The sequence below is a fragment of the Mandrillus leucophaeus genome, unplaced genomic scaffold (genome assembly GCF_000951045.1).
Source record: "Mandrillus leucophaeus isolate KB7577 unplaced genomic scaffold, Mleu.le_1.0 Scaffold38, whole genome shotgun sequence".
Taxonomy (NCBI): domain Eukaryota; kingdom Metazoa; phylum Chordata; class Mammalia; order Primates; family Cercopithecidae; genus Mandrillus; species Mandrillus leucophaeus.
Window position 1 is genome coordinate 662,211 of NW_012104031.1, and position 26,314 is coordinate 688,524.

Below are 26,314 nucleotides of genomic sequence, written 5' to 3' on the forward strand. Positions count from 1 at the left end.
CTCCAGCCCCTACCACAAATCCAACCTCAAGCCATCTCAAGACTCAGGGGAAGGCTCCTTGGTCTCCAGCCACCAGGAAAAACCAGAAATGAAACTTGAGGACAGTGACCTTCTCTTGGGATAAAAATACAGATGCAAACCAACCATGATTAGAAGGAGAACATAGCATTGTGCCGATAACGACCCTTCATCGTGTGCCTTAGAAGACAGGCACCACACTAAGTGTGTCCCGTCATCTCAATGTATCCTCACTGCCAGCTTATAAAATAGGAATTAATCCCACTTTGCAGTGGAGGAAACGGAGACGTGGAGGAGCTCTGTAACTTGCCCAGAGCTACACAGCTAGTAACGGTTTGGAATCGCAGTGCAGAGACTCCAGAGGATGTGTATGGAGGCCAGCGCTCCCCTGGGCCTTGGGGTGGAGAGTACAGGGAAGATGTTTCAAAGACGTGTGAGCACACGAGCCACAGAAGTTGGGGCGCAGGCCTAGCATGGGGCACGGGGACTTCGGCTCTTTGGCTGCCTCTCCCTGGGCCCCGCCGGGAGGTCACTCACCGGGAGCAGGCTGCTTAGGAGGTGGATGCCATCCGTATCCAACCTGCAAGGAGAAGGCGCAGACACAGGCTGTGCCTGAGCGGGGGTGGGAGAGCCAGGGCCACAGCAGGAGGGGCGGTGCGGGCGCCGGGGCTACCTGGGCGCGTGGTTGATGAGCGGCTGCGGGAGGTAGCGGGGGAAGCTGTAGGTGCGGAACTCGGAGAAGGCGGTCACGCCCGGCCACGTCTCTTCTGTGGGGGTCCCTGGGGAGACGAGAGAGGGTGGGGAGGGCCTGAGTGAGGCCCAGGGCCAAGGCCGACTTGAAAGGGATGCAACGTAGCAGGTGGGAGCAAAGATGGCCGAGGCCACAGGGGGTCCCCGCCCGGGAGAGAACTAGGCGAGCCGCTCCTCCCCGTCCCGCTCGGCGCCTGGGCTGGACGGAGTTCCGGCGCCCCCTGGTGGTGAGAGGGGCGGAGCAGCGGGAGACTGACCGAGGAGGCGGAAGATGAGGTGCAGCTCCTCCTTGACTGTGGAGCCCGGGAAAAGGGGCCTCCCTGTGGCCATCTCGTAGTGGATGCAGCCCACGCCCCTGCGGGGAGCAAGGGGCAGGGGCGGCATCAGGCAGGGGCGGCCGCCCTTCCTAGGGCTGCTCCACCAGGGCACCAACGACGACCTGCCACAGCTGGCTGCAGGGGTCGTGGCTCTGGCGGCGGAGGGGTGGCCCAGGGCAGTGGAGGCTCCTAGAACTGCCCAGCCCCCACTACAGCCCCTCTCTGGGGGCTTCCCTGGGCTCGGGAAAGCTGCGACCTCTCCCCTTTCGCTCTGTGAGGTTTGGGTCTGTGCAGCCAGCGCCCATGTGGCAATTCTCTCAGCAGTGTTGTCTCAAACTCTCTCCACTGTGTGCCCCACTGGAAGAGAGAAGTACATAAATCCGTTCTCCTGGGGAACCTCGGGGCGGAGTCACAGCAGCCATTCATCACCACTGGCGGTTCGGCTTGCAATTTGGGCTGATTTTTCATTTTACACCAAATCACACGCTTGTTCATTTTAACATAAAAATAGTACTTCTCTTTCAAAATTTTCACTGGGACTGATGCTTGGGGAAGATTCATCGTATTTACTATAGGGGCCCTCCTGGACCCTCTGGGTCTCTGGTAACCTCCCACAGGCCCCTGGGGGAGGGTCTATTTAAGCCAGGGAAACCCTAACCGATTATATTTCAGACTTAATTTTTTAACATCTAGTTCAGCAGGATGTCACATGGCTTTTAGGCAAAGGAAGTTAGGAAGTTCTTCCCCGAGGCCCTTGGGGCAGCAAGAGAGTCTGGAGGTGTGGCCAGGACTGTCCTCCCCTCCTCGGTCCCGACAGCGCTCACTCACCACATATCAATGGGGGTGGAGTACTCTGTGGATCCCAGCAGCACATCGGGGGGCCTGTACCACAGGGTCACCACCTCATTGGAGTAGGTCTTTGTGGGCACTGACTTGGCCCTGGCCAGTCCTGGGGGCAGACATGTCACTGGACCTCTGTCCACAGGTGCTGTGGGGTTGACTGCTATGCCCTCCCCCACTGCACCCACACCTTGAGGCACCCCAGTGGCATCAGACCCCCACCCTAGCCCCAGCCTCACCGAAGTCGGCCAGCTTCAGCTCCCCCTTCTCGTTGATGAGCAGGTTCTGGGGCTTCAGGTCCCGGTGCAGGATCTTGCGGTGGTGACAGTAGGCGAGGCCCCGGAGCAGCTGGAACATGAAAATCTGGGAGAGGGGGAAGAGAAATGTGAGGTGGAAGGTGGTCCTAAGCCTCTGCTCCAAGGCTGGGACCGGGATGGGGGCAGGGGTTTGGCAGTGAGGTCAGCACAAGCCCCTCATTCTCCTGCCCACCCTGCAGCCCCCATCCTGGGCCCAACCCACACCAGGGAGTCCCATCCAGAGGGGAGAACACCAGGGATGCAGAAGAGGCAGTGAGTGTGGGGGAGGCCAGAGAAGTCTCAGTCAGGAGCACGGGGGTCAGGATGCCTGCCTATGTGGAGACATATGTGCTTGATCTTTTTTTTTTTTTTTCTTTTTGAGACAGCGTTTTACTCTGTCACCCAGGCTGGAATGCAGTGGCGTGATCATGGCTCACTGCGGCCTCAACCTCCCGGGTTCAAGTGGTCCTCCTGCCTCAGCCTCTCAAGCAGCTGGGACTATGGGTGCACGCTACTGTGCCAGGCTAATTTTTCAATTTTTAGTAGAGATGAGGTCTTGCCATGTTGCCCAGGCTGGTCTCAAACTCCTGGGTTCAAGCCATCTTCCTGCCCTGGCCTCCCAGTGCTGGGATTGCAGGCATGGGCCAACACGCCCAGCCTTGATTCTTTAACAACCACCAGGAGAGGTCATTCATAACCCCCAGTTTCCCCAGAAGCCTCCCTGCATTCTGGCAGGTAGCTCACACTCCCATTTGACAGACGGGGAAACTGATGTTCAGAGTTGGGAGTGGATTTTATACCAACAGCTAGACAGTGGCAGAGAGTGTGTGTCTGTTCCTGGGGTAAAGTGCTCAACCCAGTTCCTAGACTCGTTGATGGCACTGCCCTCTCTCTCTTTCCCAGGTGAGAAGGTCTGAGCCACCCCAGCAGCCGGATCCCTGGCGGTGAGAGTGGGTCCCCGCACTGGGCTTCTGAACAGGTGGCTGCCAAGATGGGGGAACCCTGCCCCCGAGGCCTCACCTTGACGTTGTGCATGCTCATGAGGTTCCCACAGTGATCCAGATACTGCTTCAGGTCACTGTCCTGGAACACAGAGCGTGACTCAGTCCTGCCCCATGGCCAGAAGCCCAGACACAGGCTGAGGCGAGGAAGCCCCTCCCTGGGAAGGGCCCACGCCCACTAGTGGGACAGGTCCCTGGCTTGAGCCACCCCTAAGCCTGAGCTCTTGGCCCACTCCTGCACGGGAGCATCTGAGAACCTGATTCCAGAACAAGGCCTGGTTCGCCCTCATCCCACCTCTCCCACTTCCTCAGCTTCCCACTCCCCTACCCACACCCTGTTTCTACCACAAGAGGGAGAGGCTGCCAGCCCCAGCCCGACTCTCACCAGGTACTCAAACACCAGGGTGAGGGACCGATCTGTGTGGATGAGGTCATGCAGGGTCACAATATTGGCGTGCTTCAGGTTCTTCAGCAGAGACACTGCGGGGAGACGGGCCTGCCTGGGTCCCCAGGACGCCATGTGTCCCCATACCCTCTTTTCTTGGGGTCAGCTCCAGGAGTCCCACTCCAGCAATGACCCTCCACCCCCAGCTCCTACCAGGGCGCAGGCTGGTGAACCCCTCCTCCTGAAGCCCCAGGGGGAGTGTGGGAGCCTAGGACGCTGTACCCTCTCGGATGGCAGTGCAGGGCGCTCCCTCCTCATGCTCCAGCCGGATCTCTTTCAGGGCCACGAGGTTCTCCGTCAGTTTGCTGCGCCCTTTGAAGACTGTGGCATAGGTGCCCTGGGATGGAGGGCCGCAGCGGTCCCAGGCACATTCAGGTGCTGCTGGCCTCTGCCCAGTGTCTCCCCATTTGTGCCTCTGCCTGGGCTATGACTGGGGCCTGAGTGCCCTTCCTCCCTTCACTGACATGCTGTTTCCTCCAAAGCCTACTTCCTCCAGGAAGCATCCCTAATGACCCCCAGTTGGAGTGAATCCATCCTTCCTCTAAGCCCCAGCACGCCGTGTGCCCCTCTATGATAACACCAGGTTTTTTCTTCCCTATATGATGCTGATATTTACACAGAGGTCACCTCTTTGGGCTCCTGGAGGGAAAGGGCTGTGTGTTGCCCTCTCTATAAACCTTCACCCACCCCAGGCCTCTGCACAGTGACAACAGAAATACTTAAGTGATATAGCACTTCCTATATGCCAGGCATTGTCTGTGTGCTGTACATAACCTGCCCAATCCTCGCAATAACCCTATGTGATAGGACAGTTACTATCTCATTGGACAGAGGAAGAAACTAAGGCACACAGCGAGGTCGTGTAACTCACCAAAGGTCACAGAGCTAGTAAATGGTGGAGGTAGGTTTTGAACCCAGGCAAGAAGGACTTGAAGAAAAAAAAAAAAAAGACTGGATTCTGCCCAGGGCCATGGCTACTCTATCCTCACGCCCTCCTTCAGGATCTGAGCCCACTTCAACCCCTGCCAAAGGCTGGGCCAGAGTGCACGGCCAGGACTGTGCACCTCTGTGGGGCAGGGGCCATGAGAGGGCCAACCAGAGAGGGCCGACCAGGGAGGGCCAACCAGAGAGGGCCGACCAGGGAGATCTGCCCCTCCTCCAAGCCATCCTGCCTGGCTATTTGGAGAAGACCAAACCCAGCCTCTTACCTCTCCCAGTTTGTCCAGTTTCACGTATGTTTCCAGTTTCCCAAAGCCAATGTCTGACTGAGAGGGAGAGACACAGAATGCCATGAGCTTGAAGCCCTTAGCAGCTCCACAGACATGACACCTCCCCCAACTCCAGCCTCTGGGAGGGAAGGGATGAGACCCCATGGTGGAAGGGGCTCGTTTTCCCTTTATCCCTGTGATAAAGGACAGAGCTCATGGAAGTGTGAGTTTCTTCCTCCCAGGACAGCCAAGAGTGTGGAGCCCAGGGCTGTGGCACCTGGGATTGTTGCACATCTTGGTTACCTGTGTCTCCGACTGAGACCACAAGCTCCTCCAGAGTGAATGCTGCCTTTTTTCCCATTTTACCTTGAGTGTCCAGTTCAGAACCCACCTACCTGACGGTGTGTCTCATCAGCACACTTCTAGCTCAGGTGTATCCAACCCTTAACAAGACGGATTCCCGGACCCCCTAGCTGGAGAGGCTGATTCTATAGGTGTCTGGAGGGGTCTTAGAGTGTGTGTTTTGTAAGATGTCCCAAACAGCTCTGATAGGCAGCTAGGACTGGAAGGCACATGCCAGCTGGCCTATTGATCTTAACCATGTGGAGATCGTGGGACCTGGTGTAGGCTTAGAGTCCCATTCTAGCCCAAGTGGGACCCATCTAGGAAATGGATGATGATGTAGGAGGACGATCTAGTTGAATGCACTCAAGCCAGCAGGTGGCGCCAGAGGCCCAGGAATCTTCCTAGAAACACCATATAGGCCTCAGCTGGGACTGATATGCCTGTGCTGGGGAGGGCATATCACCCCATTTTGTGTCCTCTGACCCTCTTGGGACTCACCAGGGAGGCCCGGCGGGACATGCGGCTGGGCGGCTTGGGCAGATCTGGGCTCTCCATCTGTAGCTTCTGTAGGAATTCCTGGGGCAGGCGGATATCCATGGGCAGAGAGAGCCTCTTGCTGACGTCCTGTGGTGACAGGGATGAGATGGGGACACCACTGTTGGCTTCAGGGTAGCTAGGGCTGTGGGGCCCCAGACGGTCACTCTGGACCTAGCGTTCCCTGCAGAACAACCATTCAGAGCCCAATCACAGGCTGTGACCCCAAGCTCACAGCTGCTCCCAGTGTGTGCTCAAGACATACACATGAACACCCGGGGCTGCTGTGTGACCTTAGCACAACCAGGTCACTCTCCACCTCCCTGGGCCACAGTATCACCATCTGTGCAACATCAATCTCATGCCCTTACAGGCACTGATTCTGTAAGTATATTTTTTCATATATTTGGGCCTATGTGTGTGGATCAAATAGTCAAATTGTCTAGCCCTTACTAAGTTCAGGAATGTTCTAAGCACTTGGCATAGATTAACCCATTTAATCCATGATGACCATTTTAAAGACAAGGAGACCATGGTGCACAGAGGTTGAGTAACTTGCTCAAAGTTACAGAGCTAATGAATGGCAGAGCTGGAATTTGAACTCACAAAGTCTGGCTGTAAGGCAGCTGCCCTCCTGTGCACACCCCTGTGCGTGCATCCTGCCACCTTCCGGGGCAGAGCTCCAGAGGCCCTCACCTCCATGGAGAAGCGGCGCTGGTTCTGCCGCCGCTGGAACTGCACGCCAGGGGACAGCTGCCCCGGCTCCTCCCCGCTGTCCGTTGGGGAGAAGGTGCTGCACTCCTGCGGGGGGTCTCTGCCAAGAGGACCGAGCTGCAAGTCTAAGAGGGACAGGCATCAGCTCCCCTCCCTGCCTCTCTGCCCTGAGGGAGAGGAGGGTAGCCCCCCGTCCCCCAGCCCTGTGCTCCTCTCCTAAGGCCAGTGGGCAAGGGGTGGGCAGGGAGGGGAAGGAGGTGCCTGGGGATTGTCTGGTAAGTGGGAGAGGTGCTGGGTGGACCCAGACCTCTCACCCTCGTTCCGCCGGTTGTGGAGCTGGTTGAATTGCTCTGTGAATTCAGCCAAGGATTCTTCGATGGTCTCAGTGCGGGGCACTGACAGGGAGAAACGGCGCTTAAAGTTCTTCATCTTGTTCATGATCATGAGGGACCGGGCAGCCAGGTCCTGAGATGGGAGGTGTGAGAAGGGCAGGTGAAATGAACAAGGCATCCAGTCTGGGTCTCCACCCACTGGGAATTCAGCTTTCTCTTTCCATCAAGTTCTGTCGACCTGTATGCCACCATCACTGGGAGCCAGGGTTGCGTCTTCTCCAAAGTTTGACCCTCCTGAGGGTGGGTGTTCACCCTCTTCTTCCCAGTTACCCTCTTCCTCCCAGCAACTCTCAGCACTGCCCCCATCTCCCGCCAACAACCCACCCGGCCACATCCCGTGCAGTTCTCTATGGACCACTTAGTCCAGCAAAGTACTGGTCATAATAGCAGGCATGATGTGCAAAGAGGATCCTGAAGGCCCCCCAGACCTGAGCCCTTTAGCTGCTAGAGGTCTAGAGAGTTCTGGGGGAAGGGCTGGGGTGGCAGGGAGGGTGCCAGAACTGGGCAGTCCTTGGGCCAGGAGAAATTTACCAACTTGTGTCCAAGGGCTTGAATGTGTCAACGGCCAGTAAATCTTACTGACCAAGGCCCATAAACTGAATGTCAGCTTGGCCAACACCCTTGGGACATGATTGGGTCCAAACCTCATTTCACCTCTGATACTGACACATGAAGGTCCCTGCTCTGGCACGCCCCAGGAGGCAAGAGGGGAAAAGGAGGAGGGAGGGGAAGAGTGCATCAGAGCTGGCCAGCTGCATCTCCTCTCCAGCTGAAATATGGGAGGTCAAGAACAGTGGAAGGTCTCAGGGCAAACACAGAAGCTTGCCAGAAATACAGTCGAGCCCTAGGGAAGATGAGGCCTGATCTCTGCTGGCCTCTTCCCAGGCCAGAGCCCTCCAGGCAGGCAGGTATCCCCTACTGAGAACACCATGCAGGAGCAGTGTGAGCTTTCTGCCCACCCCCACTGGCCCTGTCCCCAACCATGAAAGCTTTCTTCTTCAGGCTCTCCAGCTCCTCGTGCCCTCTGGTCTTAGGGGAGGAGCACAGGGCTGGGGGAGGGGGGCTACCCTCCTCTCCCTCAGGACAGAGAGGCAGGGAGGGGAGCTGATGCCTGTCTCTCTTAGACTTGCAGCTCGGTCCTCTTGGCAGAGACACCCCCATAGAGAATGCCCTGCTGGCCACCCAATGAGACCCATGCAACTGCTTCTTCCTGCAGACCCTCCTTTTTCCCTCCTGCCCTGAAAACCCAGAGCAGCACTGTCCCACCTCCCCTCCACTTCCCTTCATGGTTTCCTACATGCTCAGTGCAGCCCCCCTGTCATCCTGCTCTGCACACATTGCCCTTGAGGCCTCACAAGGGCTTCTGCCCATGCCAGCAAGAAGGCACCACGGGGTGAGCCCTATGATGGGCTGCGCTGCACCCGCTCCCAGCTGTTACCCATGCACCAGGCACAGCCCACTCCTGGAGGATGCTCTCAGCCCTGCCACTGGCCAGCACCTGGTTGCCAAGGCGACCAGGCCTTTCCCGAATCCTCCTGGTTTAAGGGATTATGGATCAGTAACATGTTGGCTTTGCTTAATGATCACATCCTTCTGTCCTCAGCCAGCCTGGAAAGGGTCTTCTGTCTGGCAGCGCATGCTCCTGGCTGCCCCCAAACACAGCTCAGTGGTGGCCCTCCAGCCACCCTGATCCCAGCCAAGATTCATGGCTGGGTATGAACAGGCTCTCCTTCATTCCTTCAGCAGGCTGGCACCTCTCAGAGTGGAGGCCTCGGGTTTGCAGTGCTAGGAAGGTCCATCTCTGTCAGTGGGCCCTGAAGTCTCACTCAGTTCCACTCAACAAACAAACTGGCCAGGCATGGTGGCTCACGCCTATAATCCCAGCACTTTGGGAGGCTGAGGTAGGTGGATCACTTGAGGTCAGGAGTTCGAGACCAGCCTGGCCAAACATGGCAAAATCCTGTCTCTACTAAAAATACAAAAAAAATTACAAAAAAAATTAGTGGGGCGTGGTGGCACATGCCTGTGATCCCAGTTACTTGGGAGACTGAGGCAGGAGAATCGCTTGAACCCTGGAGGTGGAGGTTGCAGTGAGTGGAGATTGCGCCATTGCACTCCAGCCTGGGTGACAGAGCAAGACTCTGTCTCAAAAAACAAACAAACAGAAAAACTGAACACCTAATATGCGCCAGCATTGTGCCAGGCATGAGGGTTTCAGAGGCAAGTAAAGGGTGGTCCCTATTCTCAAGGAACTCAGGGGCTGGTGATGCCTCCTTTGATGAGAAGGTAGCTGAAAGTGCTTCCTCTTTGGCTTCCTTGGCAAAGCCCACCAGCCTTGGACTTTCCTGATTCCCCATCCCTAAACTCCTTCCTGTCAGTCATCTTCGGCTGCTCCTCCATGGCTCTGTGCAATGTCTCAGGTCTGCTGTCTGCAGGACTCTTGCAGACAGGAAGCTTCCAGAGGGCAGCCACCAAGCCTCATACTTGTGTATAGCATCCAGGCCACTGGAGGCTTCGTGATGGTGGCAGGAGGTATGGGTCCCAGTGACAAGAGGACCCAGACACTCCTACCTGGTGACTCCCATTTCCAAGTAAGATAGGAGAGTGGAGATGGCCCCCTTTACAGATCAATTATTTTCTTTTTTTCTTTCTTTCTTTCTTTTTTTTTTTTGAGATGGAGTCTCACTGTCACCCAAGCTGGAGTGCAGTGGTGTGATCTTGGCTCACTGCAACCTTCCGGGCTCAAGCAATTCTCATGCCTCAGCCTCCCGAGTAGCTGGGATTACAGGCCTGCACCACCACACCCAGCTAATTTTTGTGTTTTCAGTAGAGACAGGGTTTCACCATGTTGGCTAGGCTGGTCTCAAACTCCTGACCTCAAGTGATCTGCCTGCCTCGACCTCCCAAAATGCTGGGATTACAGGCATGAGCCACTGCACTCAGCCAACTATTTTCAAAGATAGCTGAGCATTAGAATCACCAGGGAGCATTGTAAAAAAATTCAGATTCCTAGGTCTCACCCTGGGATTCTGGAACTGAGGTTCTGAGAATGGTGTCTGGGAAAATGCATTTGAAAAAACATCTCCAATGATGTACACGTGGAGCCGTGACCAGGAAACATTTAAGGTCCAGGTCAGGGACAGTTATCTGCCCAGGCTTCCAGACTACCCTCCTGTGCTGAGGCAGGGGATCTTCAGAGCAGGAGGCCCCCCACAGGAGAGAAAGTCTCTCTGTCCTGGAAGCCGGCGCATCTGCACGGCACCAACCGATGTCCCCGTGCTTTGTCATGGTTGTTTTCTCGGGGTGGGGAGAGGCGGGCACTTGGCTCCCTGGGGTCTGAGCTCTGCTAGGAGGGAGACCAGCCACACCCCTTTCTAAAAACAGGGCTTCCCCATAAAACCGTCCTGCAGTCTGGGATTTATGGGATGGCCTGTTGGATTTGCAGCTCAGGAATCTACAAGTAGCAGCCATAAATCTCACACCCTTGCTCTCGATTGTAGGCTGAGGGGAGGGGAGCTCATTAAAAGCCTCCGGGAAGGAGGCCCCCCATTTCTGCAAGACAAAGGAGATTCAGCCCTGAGTCACACCTGCTCTCCCCAAGGTTCAGTGAGGAGCAAGGAGCCACCAGCCTGTGCCTGGGGTGGGGTGAACGCAGGGAGACGGAGGGAGGGTGAGGCCAGAGGCAGCTGAGTGGAGCAAGAATGTGGGGCCAAGCAATGAAGGCGATGGAGACCAGCTGTTCTCCATCCGCAGGAAAGGAGCCCGAGGGGAAGTGCCTGTCAGTAGCAGGAGGGATGGGGGTCAGATGTAGGATGGACTTCCTGATGGAGGGATGGAGGTCAGATGTAGGATGGACTTCCTGATGGAGGGATGGAGGTCAGATGTAGGATGGACTTCCTGATGGCGACAGGGGAGCAGGCGGTGGGGGTGGTGACCACAGCAGAGTGGATGTGTCTCTCTGCTGGGGACAATCGGGGCATTGAACCCAGCAGGGTCTTGGGTGTGACAGGGCAGACTGGGCAGTGAATAGTCTGTTGTTCCCTAGGTCAAGACACAAGATGCCTCTGTCATTTTTCCCTTGGGAGAGTCAGCTCCTCAGATTTGGGGGTTGAGGGGGAAGGGAGACAGGAAAAAGGCCTGTCACCTTAGTGCTGTCTGCCCCTCACCCCCAAGTGGGGACAGAAGGACTCAGTATGACCAGCCTGAGGCCAGCCCAGGGCCAGGCACAGCACAGCCTTTGTCCTCAGGCCAAGGAGCCATCTGGGGCTGTCCCCGTGCAACTGGTGCCAGGGGAAGAGGGCAATGGGCATCCAGGGATGCTGGCCTGGCAGTGGGGGGTGGGGGAAGTTGAAGGAGCAGAGTCCCACTGAGGAGCTGCAGGGTGGGCAGGCAGACCCCAGCCAGCCTCCCCTCCCACCTCCCTGCCCAGGTAAGTCATAAAGCTCTCAGCCCGCTCCAGTTGCTTCCTTCCAGGGACACAGCAGCCGGCCCAGAACTTCCTGCTGGTGCCAGAGCCATGAGTGGCACAGAAGGAGGAAGGAGGAGCCAGGCTGGGAGGAAAGCCAGCACTTGCCAGAGGCCACTGTGCACCCAGTGAGCAGGGCTGGCCTCCCAGAATGTTAGCAGGGGAAGATGCTCACACACCCTCCATCCCCATCCCTTGCCCAGTGAAGATGCTGAGGCTCCAAGAAGGGAAATGACTTGCTCGAGATCATGCAGCAGTTTCCTGGTTGTTGCAAAGTACACAAACGTGACCATATTGCTCCTTTCTTCTCCTGCCTGGAGCCCTCCCTGCCCTTGCCCCTTCCCTGTGGCCTAGGCTTGACTGTTTTCTCCCACTCTGAATTGCATGCCAAACAAACCCAAACTCTGGTGCTACCACTAGCGGGCTGTGGAATCACAATAACGTTATAAAACCCCTCTCACTCCTGGCTCCAATCATTCATTCAACAATTATTGAACACCTGCTGCATGCCAGGCACTGTTGCAGACCCTGAGAATCACAGATGAATGAAACAGATATTAATTCCTTTCCTAATACCTTCCATCAGGGGCAGGGAGGTGCAGACAATACACAGAATGAATACACAGTATGATGGATGGTGAGAAGTGCAATGATGGGAATTCATGCAGGAAAGAGGGAAGGTGTGGGAAGTGCAGTTGCAAGTTTAAGCAGGGTGGTCAGGAAGGCCTCCCCGAGAAGCAGGTGACATCTCAGGAGAAATCCAGAGTAGGTATAAGGTGAGGGGGTCAGTCTTGCAGGGTCTGGGAGAAGCAGGTCAGCCAGGGAACAGCAGGGGCAAAGGTCCTGAGGCAGAAGTGAGTCTGGTTCACTGCAGGATGATGATGTAGCTGGAGAGGATGCTGGATGGGAGCACGGAGCAGCTGTGTTGGGCCTCGAGGGGTAAGGAGGGCTTGATCAGATGACTGACATGATCTCACTGAGGCTTTAATACGCTGCTGTGTTGAGAACAGACAAGGGGAGCAATGGGAGAGCAGGGAGCCCGGGCAGGAGGCTGCTGCTGAGACCCAGGGGAGAGAGCTTGGTGGTGGCTGGGACCAGTGTGGAGCAGCGGAGGTGGTGAGAAGTGGCTGGATTCAGGCTATGTTTTGAAGGTGGAGCCAAAGAGCTTTGCAGATGGATTGCATGTTGTGGGTGAGAAAAGAGTCAAGCATGACTCTGCAGGGTTTTGGCCAAGCAGCCGGAGTGGAGGGATGGAACAGTCACTGGAGGAGACAAGGCATTCTGGGAGTAGTGGTTTCAGTGGGAAGACCAGGAGTTGGATGTTGAGCAGGTGACATTTTCAATGTCCAGTGGTATCTGAGTGGACATGCTGGGTGAGCCAACACAACACACCGCTGGCACAGGGAAGATGTCCAGCAAAGCTTGGCTCTCGTCTCTCAAGTTCCTGCCCAGACAAAAAGAGTCCTCATATAAACTTCATCAAACATCCACGCAGACTTCCTTATTGAAAAACGCTTTCGGATTCCAGGATAGAAGAGGGCCAGGAGACAGGGAGCAGGATCATCTCTTGGCAGATGTGAGGGGGAGAAGGGCCAGAGAGGCAGGGTCCCCCCTCCTTAGACAACTGCAGGGCCACTCAGGGTGGGGCCCGTGCAAGGCAGGGAACCCTGGCTCCTGGCAGACAATCTCCATCTTCTATCTTAGGAGGAAAGAAAGCTCCACAGAGCAGGCCCGGCCAGCCCCAGGGCCCCAGTGTCCAGACAGGGCAGATTCCCAGCCCACTGACTGCTGGGACAACCTGTCCCAGGCCCCAGACCTAACACCTGCCCTGGGGCCGGACCCCTGAGAGACCTTGACCTAGAGACCGTGGAGGTGGAGAAGGAGGTTGGTGGAGCATCCTGGGAATCTGGGATGCTGTACACTGGAGAGCGGGAAAGCCAGCTTCACTTCTTAAGCTCCTGGGGCCAGGACTGGAGTCTCCTCTCAGCAAACCCCTTCAAGATGCCTCTTTGCCCTCCTCTTGAACAAAGCCCCGATTCCCCAGCCTGCACCTAAAGGCCCTTCAAGATCTGGGGCCCCTTCCTCTCTGGCTTTGCCCCTCCTCGTTGTCCCCTGCATGCTGTACAAGTCCCTGGGGCCTTCAGGAGCTTCCCGGAACTCACCCCACACCCCCAGGACCACCAGGTGCCCCTCCTTCAATGGGGCATGACTTTTCACCTGTCTCCCTCCCCTGGAGCACATTGGTCTCTATGCCTGGTGCTGGTGGCATACAGCAGGCACATGTCTGCTTTACAGGCACATATGGAGCATCTGCTGTGTTCCAGGCACATGTTACATGCATCCCCAAGTCCCTCTTTTTGTTTTGTTTGCTTTTCTTTTCAATCTTGGTCTCTGTGGGCCCAGGGGCAGGGGTTGGGGGATGTAACTTGCGGCTGCCCACTATCTGAAGCCCATAGGGTCTGCCCCTCAGTCACGAAGGCTGACCACCAGCCAGGATCCCTATGACACCCTGTCTCCCAGTCCCTGCCCCCGCCTTGGTCACTCAGCCACTTTGGGCTTTGGGTGAATTTCAAAGAACTAGAGGCCATGGCTGACCAAGTTTGCAGTCGTCATGAGCTAGGACCTCAGAGACATTCCCTCCTCCCAGGGAGAACTGTGCCTGCTGGGAGCCTGCAGATACCATCTCTTCCTTCATCCTCCAGCTGACCCTGTTCTGCACAGCTGGAGACCTTAGTCTCCAAGAGCCTGGGACAAACCTCAGGGGAAGCCAGTCACCGCTTAGGTGCCTGCAGCTGTGGTGGCATCAGCAGCAGAAGCCTTGGGGCCTCCTCACAACCTTGCCCTGCCCCAGCCTAGATGAGAGAGGCTGCAGGCCTGAAATCTTCAGGGTGGTCAGAAATGAGCATAGCCAGGCCTGCAGTCACCCTGCCAATGAACAGATGCTCTGGACAGTCCCGGAGCTCCAGGAGGATTCCCACAGCCTCTGTTTGGAATGCAGGAAGTAGGCGGGGAAGGCCTTCCGGGAGCAATTTGGGCAAACCTGTCGGATGTCTGCTCAGGAGGCAAAGTGGGGATCAGGGTCACCTCTGCTCCAGACAAATGCACCATTGTCTCCTAGAGTCTCACTCCAACCAGAAATGTCCTGCAGTGAGGAACACACGGTGTCTAGCCCTGCTCTCCAAAATTCTCTGCAGTTTGGGGTCATGGAAGAAACCCACTTAGTAGCTGTGACCTGGGAAGACACCCTATGCCTCAGTTTCCTTGCTGCTAACTGAGAATAATACTTGGCCTCCAATCCAACCGCCATAAGCGTCCTAGACTTAACTTTTTCAACTGCTTTCTGATGGTGTCATTTGCCCATTTAAAATCCTTCGCCGGGCGCGGTGGCTCAAGCCTGTAATCCCAGCACTTTGGGAGGTCGAGACGGGCGGATCATGAGGTCAGGAGATCGAGACCATCCTGGCTAACACGGTGAAACCCCGTCTCTACTAAAAAATACAAAAAGCTAGCCGGGTGACGTGGCAGGCACCTGTAGTCCCAGCTACTCAGGAAGCTGAGACAGGAGAATGGCATGAACCCGGGAGGCGGAGCTTGCAGTGAGCTGAGATCGTGCCACTGCACTCCAGCCTGGGCGACAGAGCGAGACTCCGTCTCAAAAAAAAAAAAAATCCTGGCCGGGCGCGGTGGCTCACGCCTGTAATCCTAGCACTTTGGGAGGCCGAGGCGGGCGGATCACAAGGTCGGGAGATCGAGACCACAGTGAAACACCGTCTCTACTAAAAATACAAAAAATTAGCCGGGCGCGGTAGTGGGCGCCTGTAGTCCCAGCTACTCAGGAGGCTGAGGCAGGAGAATGGCGTGAATCCGGGAGGCAGAGCTTGCAGTGAGCCGAGATCGCGCCACTGCACTCCAGCCTGGGGGACACAGCAAGACTCCGTCTCAAAAAAAAAAAAAATCCTTCAAAGCACCTGGGGTGGTGGCTCATGCCTGTAATCCCAGCACTTTGGGAGGTCGAGGCGAGCAGATCACCTGAGGTAGGGAGTTCAAGACCAACCTGGCCAATATAGTGAAACCCTGTCTCTACTAAAAATACAAAAATCAGCTGGGCATGGAGGTGCACGCCTGTAATCCCAGCTACTTGGGAGGCTGAGGCAGGAGTATTGCTTGAACCCAGGAGGCGGAGTTTGCAGTGAGCTGAGATGGCACTACTGCACTCCAGCCTGGGTGTTGCAGCAAGACTCCATCTCAAAAAAAAAAAAAAAAAATCCTTCAAAGCTAACACTGCCTTCAGGAAAAAGTCCAAACTCCAGGGGCTGGCAGACCAGGCCTTTGTATTTGGATCCCTGTCTTCTTGAGTCTCAGCTATCACCCCTCCCCAAAGGGTCTGGTTTTATCAGATGTACCTGGCATTCCCAGAGCAAACTCCACTCACACCCCACGGCTTTGCAATCATTTGGCCTGGGATGCCCTTCCTCAATTTTCCCCTAGGTAAAACCACTCCCAAACTCAACTCACGGGTCACTTCCCCTGGGAGGCTGTGCGTGACCACACCTTCTTCCTCTAGGTAGAGTGAGATCCTTCCTCCTTGTCCCTTCCAGAGCAGCCAGCACACACTCATAACTACACTGTGAGATCCTTCAGGACAAGAACAGGGCCTTAACATTTTTGCTTCCCTGGTGCCTTACACAGAGTAAGGAGCCCACCAGGTACTCAGCATTTGTGGAACACATGGACAAGTGACTGAATGAGGCCATCGAGCCACTGTTTCATGATGACTTGTTTAAGCCTCTTTCCTCTACAGAGATAGACACATGAGATCCCTCAAGGACAAAGACCGCATCTTAGTCACCTTTAAGATCCAGGACACACTGCCACGTGCAATAAATGTTGGTGCCTTTCCTTCCACTTTCAGGCAGGCCAGGGACCTGTTTCTAGATGTATCTTCTCATCAGGCCAGCTCCTGTCCTAGTTGGGACTTGAGCATGAACGGGGTGGGCCTGGCCCTGTCCTCTTTCTGGCCACACTAGAGCAAGCCTAGACTGTCTAATCACCCAGCCCCAGACGCCCCAGGACATGCTTCCTCCTCAGTTCTCTTGGGTCTCAGAGGGAACAGGAATACAGGGATTGGTACCCAAGCAGATGGAGGGGGGACTAGGGACAGACCAACAACGTGCTACTTATCCTGCCATGGGGACCTCTGCATCTCCTCTAGCCTGAAACTCCACTGTCCCCAGCCAGGTGATGGTCCCTATTCCGTGTTCCCACAGCTTTCTGACGTCCCAAGACAGGGCACTTGGCTCCCTGTCCTATAACTGTTTACTTGTCATTTCCCTAGTTTGCCTGTGAGCTTCTTAAGGGTAAGCACTGTGGCGTGACTCGTCACTGCACCCCCAGAGCCTGACCCAAGGCCTAAGACAGAGTGAGCCCTCAAATGACTAGCAAATGATATATGAAAGCTGGACTCTAGGCCTCAGCTGAAACCTGACCCTCCTCCTCTAGCCAGCATGTGGCCCGACAGCAGTGGGAGATGGGCTGGGGCAGTGGGAGCAGTGTCCTGCCTAGCAATTACTCCCCCAGTGAGGTCTGTGGAGGTTTTGGGGCTGGAGGCGCCATCCTACATTGAGGAGTGGACTGGAATGAGAAAAACCCGAATGAGAAGTTCCTCCTGCAACATGCATTGAGCTAGGGCCTCCAGAGCTGTGGGGATGGGGTTTGGAGGGGCCTGTGGCCCTCTTCCTGACTCTGTCACTCAGGGAAGATTCTCAGAGCCTTGCAGGGCAGGTGCACTACTCAGGCTCAGATGTTGGCCTTGACTCCTACAGATGACCCTTCCTGACCCCACACGACCTCGCATCTAGCCCCTCTGTGTGGCTCCACTTCAGTCCTACTGATGTCCCCCCTGCTGCTCTCTGGCTTCCTGAGGCTCAAGGAATAGAGGTATATTGCATCTTCTGGTATTTTCCTTTTGACCCTTTTTGGGGGCCCAGCTAAAGCTGGTTTGCACTCTCTGAGGAGGCTCAGGATGTCCAAGTGATAAGATGGGACAAGGAGCCCTTCTGTCAGTTCTGGTCCTGGGCGTACAGAACATCCCAGATCAGAGACTAGAGAAGGGGCAAGGGGCCAGGATAGGCCTGGCCTCCATCTCCCACATCCTCCTGCCTCCAGAGAAAGCCCGCCTTACTCTCCCAGCCAGAGGAGCCCTCTCTGCTCCTTTTAGCAGCCCTCTTTAAAGACCCTTGAGGAAGGTCCTTCCCTAACTGTCTTGTGTTTTTGAGATCCCAAAGTCTGGAACCTTTCCTTAGGTCTTCCTTAAATCCCAGAGGAAACAGCTTCTGTTTCCTCTCCACTTGCTCTGGCACAGAAACTGACGCCTACCATCTTTTATACAATAAATCGGAGAAGAAATGAAGAGTGTCAAATCCACCCACCCAGTAGCCCTCTCTCAGCCAGACATCCCGCGTCCAGCTCTCCTGCTGGCCTGTCATGGGACCTTCAGTCATGTCTCTGGGTTTCTCTCCATGCCCAACTTTGGCAACAGAGCTGCAGGGGCCTTTGAGCCTGGCATCCCTGGGGACCTCTCCGTCTCATGAGGAGGGAGGGAAGGGGGAGGATTTCCCAGCATCTCTAAACCGTATTCCTATTTATACTCCACCCCCACCAGGCTGGCCCACGCCACCCAGTGCCCACATTCTGACAGGAACCCCTGGCTGGTCATCTCCAACCTTCCTCATTCCAATCTGAGAGACTGGCTTTAAAAAGCAGCTTCATGTCACCGCCAACAACTCCACTGGGCTCCTCTGACCAGCTCCCAGTTTCTGGTCACTTGGATTGCCCCGCGTCTCCCTCCCACCAGGGCGGGCCCAGGAGGCCTCCTTGGCCTGCATGGCCTCCCCCAGGCCTCTGAACATCTCATAGTTGTTCAGTTGTTCTCTAAATGTCCTTTTTCAGTGTCACTCACTCACCAGGGTTCAGCCCCCTCAAAGTCACTCACTCATTTCACAAGCACCTGCTCAGCGCCAGGCACTGTCCTGGGCCCTGGGCCTCGGATTCCACTCCCTTGGCAGCCTGGGTCTCCTCCTGCTTCTTCCTTCCTCCTGGGTCTGGTGGACTCACTTCCTCTACCTGTCTCTTGAATGTCAACACTCCCACAATTCCCTCTTTGGCCCTTTGCTCTTCCCCTCTGGGCATGCTTCCTGGGTGACCTCATCCCCTCCCGAAGTGGAAACCACCACCCGCGTGCTGATGACTCCAGATCTGTAGCCGTGGCCCCACCAAGCCCCTCAGCTCCAGATGCTTGGGTCCAGCTGCCTGCTGGGCACCCTGCCTGGGTGTCCCCCAAGGGTTCAGTTTGAGGGGGGGTGTGTGTGTGTGTGTGTGTGTGTGTGTGTTCTTTTGGAGACGGAATCACCCAGGCTGGAGTGCAGTGGTGCGATCTTGGCTTACTGCAACTTCTGCCTTCTGGGTTCAAGCAATTCTCCTGCCTCAGCTTCCCGAGCAGCTGGGACTACAGGCAGATGACACCACATCCAGCTAATTTTTTGTATTTTAGTAGAGACGGGGTTTCACCATATTACCCAGGCTGGTCTCGAACTCCTGAGCTCAGGTAATCTGCCCGTCTCGGCATCCCAAAGTGCTAGGATTATAGGTGTGAGCCACCACACCTGGCCGAGACGTGTTTTTAAGTGAAGAGGACAGATGTGTACAGTTTGTGAAAGCTGTATGTATGCAGGATATACACATGTGTCACAGGCATGCACATATAAACACAGCACACTGATAACTCAGAAAGCGGTAAGTCAAAACACCAGCAGTAGTTATTCCTGGGTGGTAGAATTATGGGTGATTTTAATGTCTTCTTTTTGCTTATCTGCATCTTCTAATATTTCCATAATGAACATTTATTGCTTACATAAGAAGAAAAGAGCAACACTTATTTTTAAATGAAAAGAAAGTACTTTTAGATTGAGATCCTGGAGCAGTTTAGTGCAAAGTCTGGAGAGAGCTATGATTATCTTGAGCAGGGGTCAGCAAACCTTTTCTGTAAGAGGCCAGACAGCCACTATTTTAGGCTTTGCGGGCCATAGTCTCTGTTGCAACTCTGCAACTCTGCTTTTGTAGCACAAAAGCACCCATGGGCAAGATGTAAATGAACGAATTTGGCCTCGCACCAGTAAAACTTTACTATGAACACTAACATTTGAATTTTATAAAATTTTTAAGGGTCACAAAACTTTATTTTCTTCTTTTGACTTTTTGTCGACCACTTAAAAATGTAAGAATCATTCTTAGCTCATGGGCCATACACAAACAGGCAGGACTTGGCCAAGAGCTATGGTTTGCCAGCCCTTGGCCTTGAGCATCCCGTGCCTATGTAGTGTTTGAATCCAGCATCCATTTCTCTGCGAGGTACTTCTTCTCCTCCTAGTTGACAGGGCTGAGGCATTCCAGGATTTCCTTGCCCATCTGAGCACGGCAGGGACCAGGTACCCAGATATCAGCTGGGGGAAGCCCCTGGGCTCTACAGTTTGGAGGAACAGGAGGCTGAGCCCCTCTTGGGGCCCCAGCACACAGCTCACCTCATTAGCAGCACTGGCAAATTCGGAGACTCAGACCAGCAGCCTCCGAAGGGGCTTTGGAAATCCCCTGGTCTGCGCCCTGTTTCAGGCAAAGAAGGCAAGGCTCAGAAAGGTGAGCGATCTGCCCGAGGCCACTGAGGGTGATGGGGCAGAGCTGGAACCACACTGTGGGCTTCTGACTTTGTACAGGGTTGGAAGGGATTGCATGGGTCTGCGTAGAGATGGCACTCTCTTTACTGGGTACCACAGCCAAGAAAGTCACAGCCTCCCCAAGGGCCACCTTCCTTGGGGAAGGAGCCATGCCAGGTTTGGCATCCACACAGAACACGGCGCCCAGCCCAGCCACAGCAGAGGATGCTGCCAGCCGGGCTCCATGGCAAGATCAGGGAGGGGCTCTGTGACCCCTTTCCTGGGCTCATTCCATGCTGCAGGCAGAGTTGGGAGCCAGCGCTGCTTCTGTCAAGAGTGATGCCCTCTAGCATAACACCTATCGCCCACCTGCTTCTAGGCAGTGGGTCCTGCCAGGATGTGGGAAGGACAGCCCTGTCCCCTCCTGGGCTGGTCACCCCACATCCTGGGGTGCTGGATGGCTGGGGCCAGAGAAGAGAAGAAGGTCTGGTTCCTGAGAAGACTCCCCAGGCAGAAAAGCGCAGGCTTCTTTAGGGAAGCAAGTTGTGAGGGCAGTAATCATTCCAGAGCTCTGTCTGAATTTCCCTCAATAATGATAAGATGGGGAACAGTGCTCAGAGTGAGGGAGGGTAGACTTTTTTTTTTTTTTTGAGACAAAGTCTCGCTCTGTCACCCAGACTGGAACGCAGTGGTGTAATCTTGGCTCACTGCAACCTCTGCCTCCCCTGGTTCAAGCGATTCTCGTGCTTCAGCCTCTGGAGTAGCTGGGATTACAGGTGCCTGCCACCCTAATTTTTGTATTTTTAGTAGAGATGGGGTTTCACCATGTTGGCCAGGCTGGTCTTGAACTCCTGACCTCAGGTGATCCACCCACCTCGGCCTCCCAAATTTCTGGGATTACAGGCGTGAGCCTCCATACCTGGCCAGAAACATTTTAAGAATAGAGTTCTCTTCCCAATTTGGGGGCCGAGTCCTGATGTTTGCAGGGACCCTGACTTCAGAAAAAATATCAAGTGGGCCAAAGGCACTGAGAACTACCAAATGTAGCCCACTAACTCTGCCACCACTCCTTGATAATGACATCAGGCAAAGCAAAGAGCTACTGGGTGGACATTATCTCACTGGAGTCCTCGTAAGCACATGAGATAATAGTATTATCCTCCCATTTTATAAAAGAGGAAATTGAAACCTGGATGAGCAAATTACTTAACCTAAGGCAACCAGTTACTGAGTGGAGGAGGTAGAATTTGAACTGACCCCAAAGTCCCTAAACTGCCTCCACCCATCGTGGACAGGAGACATACACTCAACATATAAATAATCATGAGTACATCAGCCAGCCATTATTGGGTCATCTTGTCTACCCCGACCCCACCATTTCTAGGGAAGACTTTTATTTAATGGTGGGGGTAGGGAGGCTCAGAGGGTGGGATCATTATCAAGAGTTTCAGGGAAGAGGATCTCATCATAGTCCTTTCAAAAGTTCTGGCCCATGTCTCCCAGAGCAAGCTGTCCAGTCTCTCCAGGTTACTCATGCTGTCAGGGAGCTTTGCTTCAAGACCCGTTTTTTTTTGTTTTTTGTTTTTTTGTTTTTCTGGTTTTTTGGCCCAGGCTGGAGTGCAGCGGTGCAATCTTGGCTCACTGCAACCTCCACCTCCTGGGTTCAAGCAATCCTCCTACCTCAGTCTCCTGAGTAGCTGGGATTACAGGCACATGTCACCATGCCCAGTTAATTGTTGTATTTTTAGGAGAAACAGGGTTTCACCATGTTGGCCAGGCTGGTCTCGAACTCCTGGCCTCAAGTGATCTGCCTGCCTTGACCTCCCAAAGTGCTGGGATTACAGGCGTGAGCCACCACACCCAGCCTAAGACCCTTTTCAAATTCTTTTTTTGTGACAAGTTCTCATTCTGTTGCCCAGGCTGGAATGCAGTGATGCAGTCGTGGATCACTGCAGCCTCAATCTCCTAGGCTCAAGTGATTCTCCCCTCTCAGCCTCCCGAGTAGCTGGGACTACAGGCATGTGCCACCACACCTGGCTAATTTTTGTATTTTTTTGTAGGGATGGGGTTTTGCCATGTTGCCCAGTCTGGTTTCGAACTCCTGGGCTCAAGCAATCCACCCACCTCCCTTTTCAGTTTAAAACCAAACCTCACACTTGCCTCACTACCCCTCCTCCTCTGCAGATGTAGCTGTGGAGATTCTAGGAGCAGATGGGCTCTCTTTCAGACAGGAGGTCTGGCGGAGATGCGCCCACGGCTTTTCCTCTTCCGGACTTGCTGCTGATCCACTGGCCAGCTCCAGCCAGGCCCAGCTACCAGCTCTGTAGTGTTCCTGGGTCCCAGACCCTCGGCCTGAGCTATTGTGAGCCCAGCCTGTGTGTGCATGTGCATGCACGTGTGTGTGTATAAGCAGCTGTGGGAGCCAGGACAAGATTAACCTTGGTCTGCTCCCACCCTCTGGATATGGGGAAGTGCCCACTCAGCAGGGAATGCCTGGAGGGCAAAGGTGAAAAGTCCAGGGAAGGGGACGGAAGGGGTTATGGTGGGACACAGGGCTGAGGAAGAGAAATGTGACTTATTCCCAAAGGTGCCCTAATCAGGTGGACCTGGAACCAGGCTAGCCACTCACTTTGAACAACAGAGCAGAACAGGGACTGCAATTAATTAAGTACCAGGGGAGGGTCCTCCTATCTCAGGGGAAGAAGGCGCTGCCAGAGGCCCCTCAGAGCAGGAGGCTGCTGCCTCTCCAGCTCCCAGTGCCTGTCTCATTCATACCTGCTAGAAGGTAGGGCCCCCACAGCACAGATTCCTGGCCACTCCTGGAAGATTTCCATCCAACCCATTGCCCTACCACCACCACCATTCTTACACAGAGCCCTCCTCCCTAACCTAGAAGAGCAGTAAAGATTCTGTCTAACTCAGGGCTTGGCCTGATGGGGCTGGGAAAATCTACCTTGGTCTCTAGACCAGCCCTGGTACAATCACTAGGAAATTCCCTTGCCAAACAAGCACCACCAACCACTATAGCTACCGGTTATTTAGTCTCTGCTACATGCCAGGCACTGTGCATTATTTCATTTAAATCTTATAACAGCCCTCTCTGTTATGATCCTCATTTTACAGATGAGGGAACAGATGCTGGGAGAAGTTCATGAGTGTGCTAGTGAAGGGAAGGTCACATAGCTACTATATGCTGGAGCTGGATTCCACCAAGGCCAGAGGTTTGCCCTCCCCTTTAGGTCTCCAGCTCAGTTAGAGAAGAACAGAAGGAATCAGAGGACAAGTAGATGGAGATGCCGGACAAAAGTCCCAACAGGGTGATCCCAGAAAGTAGAGGCTTGGTTAGGGTAGGAACTGGGAAGAGTCAAGCTGGGCTCTGCCCTACAGTGTGGGACGCATTCCCCTGAGTGCAGGACGGCCCAAGTAGGCAGAGGACAGAGTCCGGGTCTGTAGAGGAAGCAAATGCACCCTGAAAGGCAACTCCAAGTCCTCTAGACCCGAGTGGGGGTTTGCAGGGCTGGCAGCCTGATCCCACGAGATCTCAGAACAACAACCTACTTGCTCCTCAGATCTGGTGCCTTCTCTCCTGTGCCCCATGAAGAAGGCTGGCTCTGCCTAGTGCAGGACAGACAGATGGGAGCCTCAATACTTGGAGCACCACTCCCATTCTTCCTTCTCCCGAGGACTGATGCAGACCAGAGAACCCCAGAGTGGGCCGCAACCTCCCCATAATGGGGCAGGGGTTGACAGCAGAGGCTTGGGGTCAGAAGGAAGTGGGCTGGATCCCACCTCTGTGTGACCTTGGAAAAGCTGGTCTCAGAGACTCAGTTTCTTCACCTGTAAAATGGGGATGATAACAATACCTACTTCATAAAGTTGTGACACACTGCTTGGCACACAGTAGATATTCAACAAATGGTGGCCACTAAGGCTTGTCTACTCTGCCTCTGGCACACGGTAAGTCTGGGAAGAACTTCTTCTGGCACGCGTGGAGAGCTTCTTCCATTCTCCTGGCAGGGTATGGGGAGAGTCCTGGAGACCCAGTGGGGAGAGTCCTGGGAACCTAATGGTCAGGTATACCCCAGATTAAGGGTGGGGGAGGTCAGCCCCACAGGCTCCTCAGCTGCGCAGGAGGTGGCTGGGACAGGGTAACCCGAGATAGTAGCTTTGCTGTGGCAAGGTGACCCTCTCTCTGGAACGCCTTCAGGATGCAAACTCAGACCTGGAGCCAGTGTCGCCCTGTACTCCACCGACCCTCAGCACCCTCAGCACCATTTTCTCAGGCCCCTCCCAAGGCCAGGCTAAAGGCAGAGGATCTCTGAGGACATGCCAGTCCACCAGGCGCTCCAGGCATCCTCTCAGGACAGTGTCCAGGAATGTGCCGCGTGCCCATGCCCGGGTGGGGAATGCCACGCGAACATGCCAAAGCTCACCGGGTGCTGACACAGGAGGGGCAAGCCGGTGGTGTCAGTGAGTCACAGGGCCCAGGCCACAGTTGGGTAACTGCTGAGGGCTGGGCTGGGGTGGAGAGGAAGGGGAGACAGTAGCAGACAGCGCAGAAGAGGTTCCAGGGCCTCCCACTCCCACAGTGTCAATCCTCCCACCCCGACTGCCAGGAGGTGCCCAGAGAGAAGGAAGAGAGGCGGCGCTGGTGCCTAAGAGGGCGCTGACCCTGCAGCACAGAAAACCCCTCACTGTCTCTGTAGCCCAACTCCCATCCAGCACAAGGTCTGCAGACACCTTCAGGGAATCCCCGCCCCCAGCAGGGCGAAAACAGAGGCCTCCAGTCCAGACCCGATTTTGGATTTCAGATTCCTGATGGTCTCCCCCAACTACAGCAGAATCCTCAAGGCACATCTCCTTAGCCCAACAGGTCACCGCCCACTACTCCCCCCACCCTCCCCTGCCCCCGCCTCTTTTCCCACTGCTGCATTAACCCTCTGGCGCCTGCCGATGAGGGGTGGAGGGGGCACTGCCCCTTTGGTCTTCCGGGGTGGAATGAGAGAAGAGGCAGCATTCCCCAGACCCCTGCCTGCCCCAGAACTGGGACCTGCAGGGCTTCACGTGTCCTTCCACGTTCTTCCCAGGGCTCTGGCCTCCCACCCGCTGCCTGCCGCTCTGGAAAGTTCACCAGAGCCCAGGAAGCCCTTCAAGGCGGCGATGTGGCCCCACACTCTCGGGTCCTCTGGTCTCTGGAGACCCCTGCCCCTTGCCCTTCCCAGAATGAAGGGAGATTAGAAAGCGCCTGGTTCGGGACTGGGTGGAAAACTTTGCTTTGTAGGGTTCAGACAGGAGCCCAGGGGCCAAAGTGATCCCAGATGGAGACTCCCTGAGGGGGCGCAGGGTCTTAGACTGCAAAATAGCCCTCCCTCTCCAGCACCTGGAACTTAGGAGTGGTCTTTCCAGGGTACCCCCCACCCCTCAACACACAACACAGTATCACACAGATCACGCCTCGTGATCCTCTGCTGTCCTTTCGCCGCTCCGGTATTTCCCTCCAACCTCCCGCCCCAGGGCAAAAGCAAAACTGCGCCTTTAAGAGCCGTTCCGCTTACCTTTGCTCCGTACACCCGGCGCCGCGGTGCCCCCTCCTCCGACCTCCCCTTCCTCCCCGGCGCACCGCCCGCGGGACTCACCGCGCGTGTCCTGGGGGCTGCGGTGCGCCCGCTCCCTCCCGCGACGGCCGGGGTGCCGCGGGGTTAGGTGCCGTGCCTTGCGCCCTGCTGGGGTCTCCGCCCGGGCACGGGGCAGCTTCCCCTGCTCTGGAAAGGTGAGCAGTTCCCCAGAGAAGCTGCAACCTGAGCTGGCCGAGGAGGAGGTAGAAGGGGAGGGGAAGGGAGGGAGTGGAGGAAGGTGGGGAAGAGGAGGGAGGAGGAGGAGGAGGAGGAGGAGGAAGGAAAATGCCCGGCCCCCGCCAGAGTTTTTCACATGTACAAGTTGACTCCGCCCCCGGCCCTCCCGCCCTGCCCACAGCCGCTACCAATCCCCAGGGCTCCCTCTGCCCGGGTGCCCACCCCTTTCTCCCACTCTGGGAACCAGGGTCCAAGTGCCTCTTCCTGTTTCGTTTCTAAAGCCGGCCCTGAGAGCCTTGACTAGGGGATGAGGCCTTCTGGACTGGATCACCCCAGGACACCAAGGCGCCAGGGGTACACTGACAGTGCCTGCCTATCACTAAAGCAGTGTTCCTACCTCTTCTAGGTACCTCCCAGTACCTAGCGCCCTAGGAACGAATGTGCATGGACAAATTTTGGTGGTCATTTTCTTGACAATAGTAGCCCTCGGGC

General features: G+C 55.4%; 1 protein-coding gene across 1 annotated transcript in view; it reads right to left on the reverse strand.

The window, feature by feature from the left end:
• Positions 1-25,692, reverse strand: part of CDK18 (cyclin-dependent kinase 18) — a 33,358-nt gene extending 7,666 nt beyond the window's left edge. Inside the window, exons 1-13 of the mRNA XM_011990404.1 lie at positions 25,667-25,692; positions 6,783-6,933; positions 6,361-6,593; positions 5,719-5,844; positions 4,876-4,932; positions 3,890-4,004; positions 3,608-3,702; positions 3,242-3,304; positions 2,165-2,288; positions 1,914-2,034; positions 1,026-1,123; positions 692-797; positions 556-598 (exon numbers count right to left, since the gene is read on the reverse strand). Coding sequence (XP_011845794.1) covers positions 556-598; positions 692-797; positions 1,026-1,123; positions 1,914-2,034; positions 2,165-2,288; positions 3,242-3,304; positions 3,608-3,702; positions 3,890-4,004; positions 4,876-4,932; positions 5,719-5,844; positions 6,361-6,593; positions 6,783-6,912 — 1,311 coding nt within the window. The 5' untranslated portion in view covers positions 6,913-6,933; positions 25,667-25,692. The remainder of the gene's footprint in view (positions 1-555; positions 599-691; positions 798-1,025; positions 1,124-1,913; positions 2,035-2,164; positions 2,289-3,241; positions 3,305-3,607; positions 3,703-3,889; positions 4,005-4,875; positions 4,933-5,718; positions 5,845-6,360; positions 6,594-6,782; positions 6,934-25,666) is intronic.
• Positions 25,693-26,314: the final 622 nt, after the last annotated feature.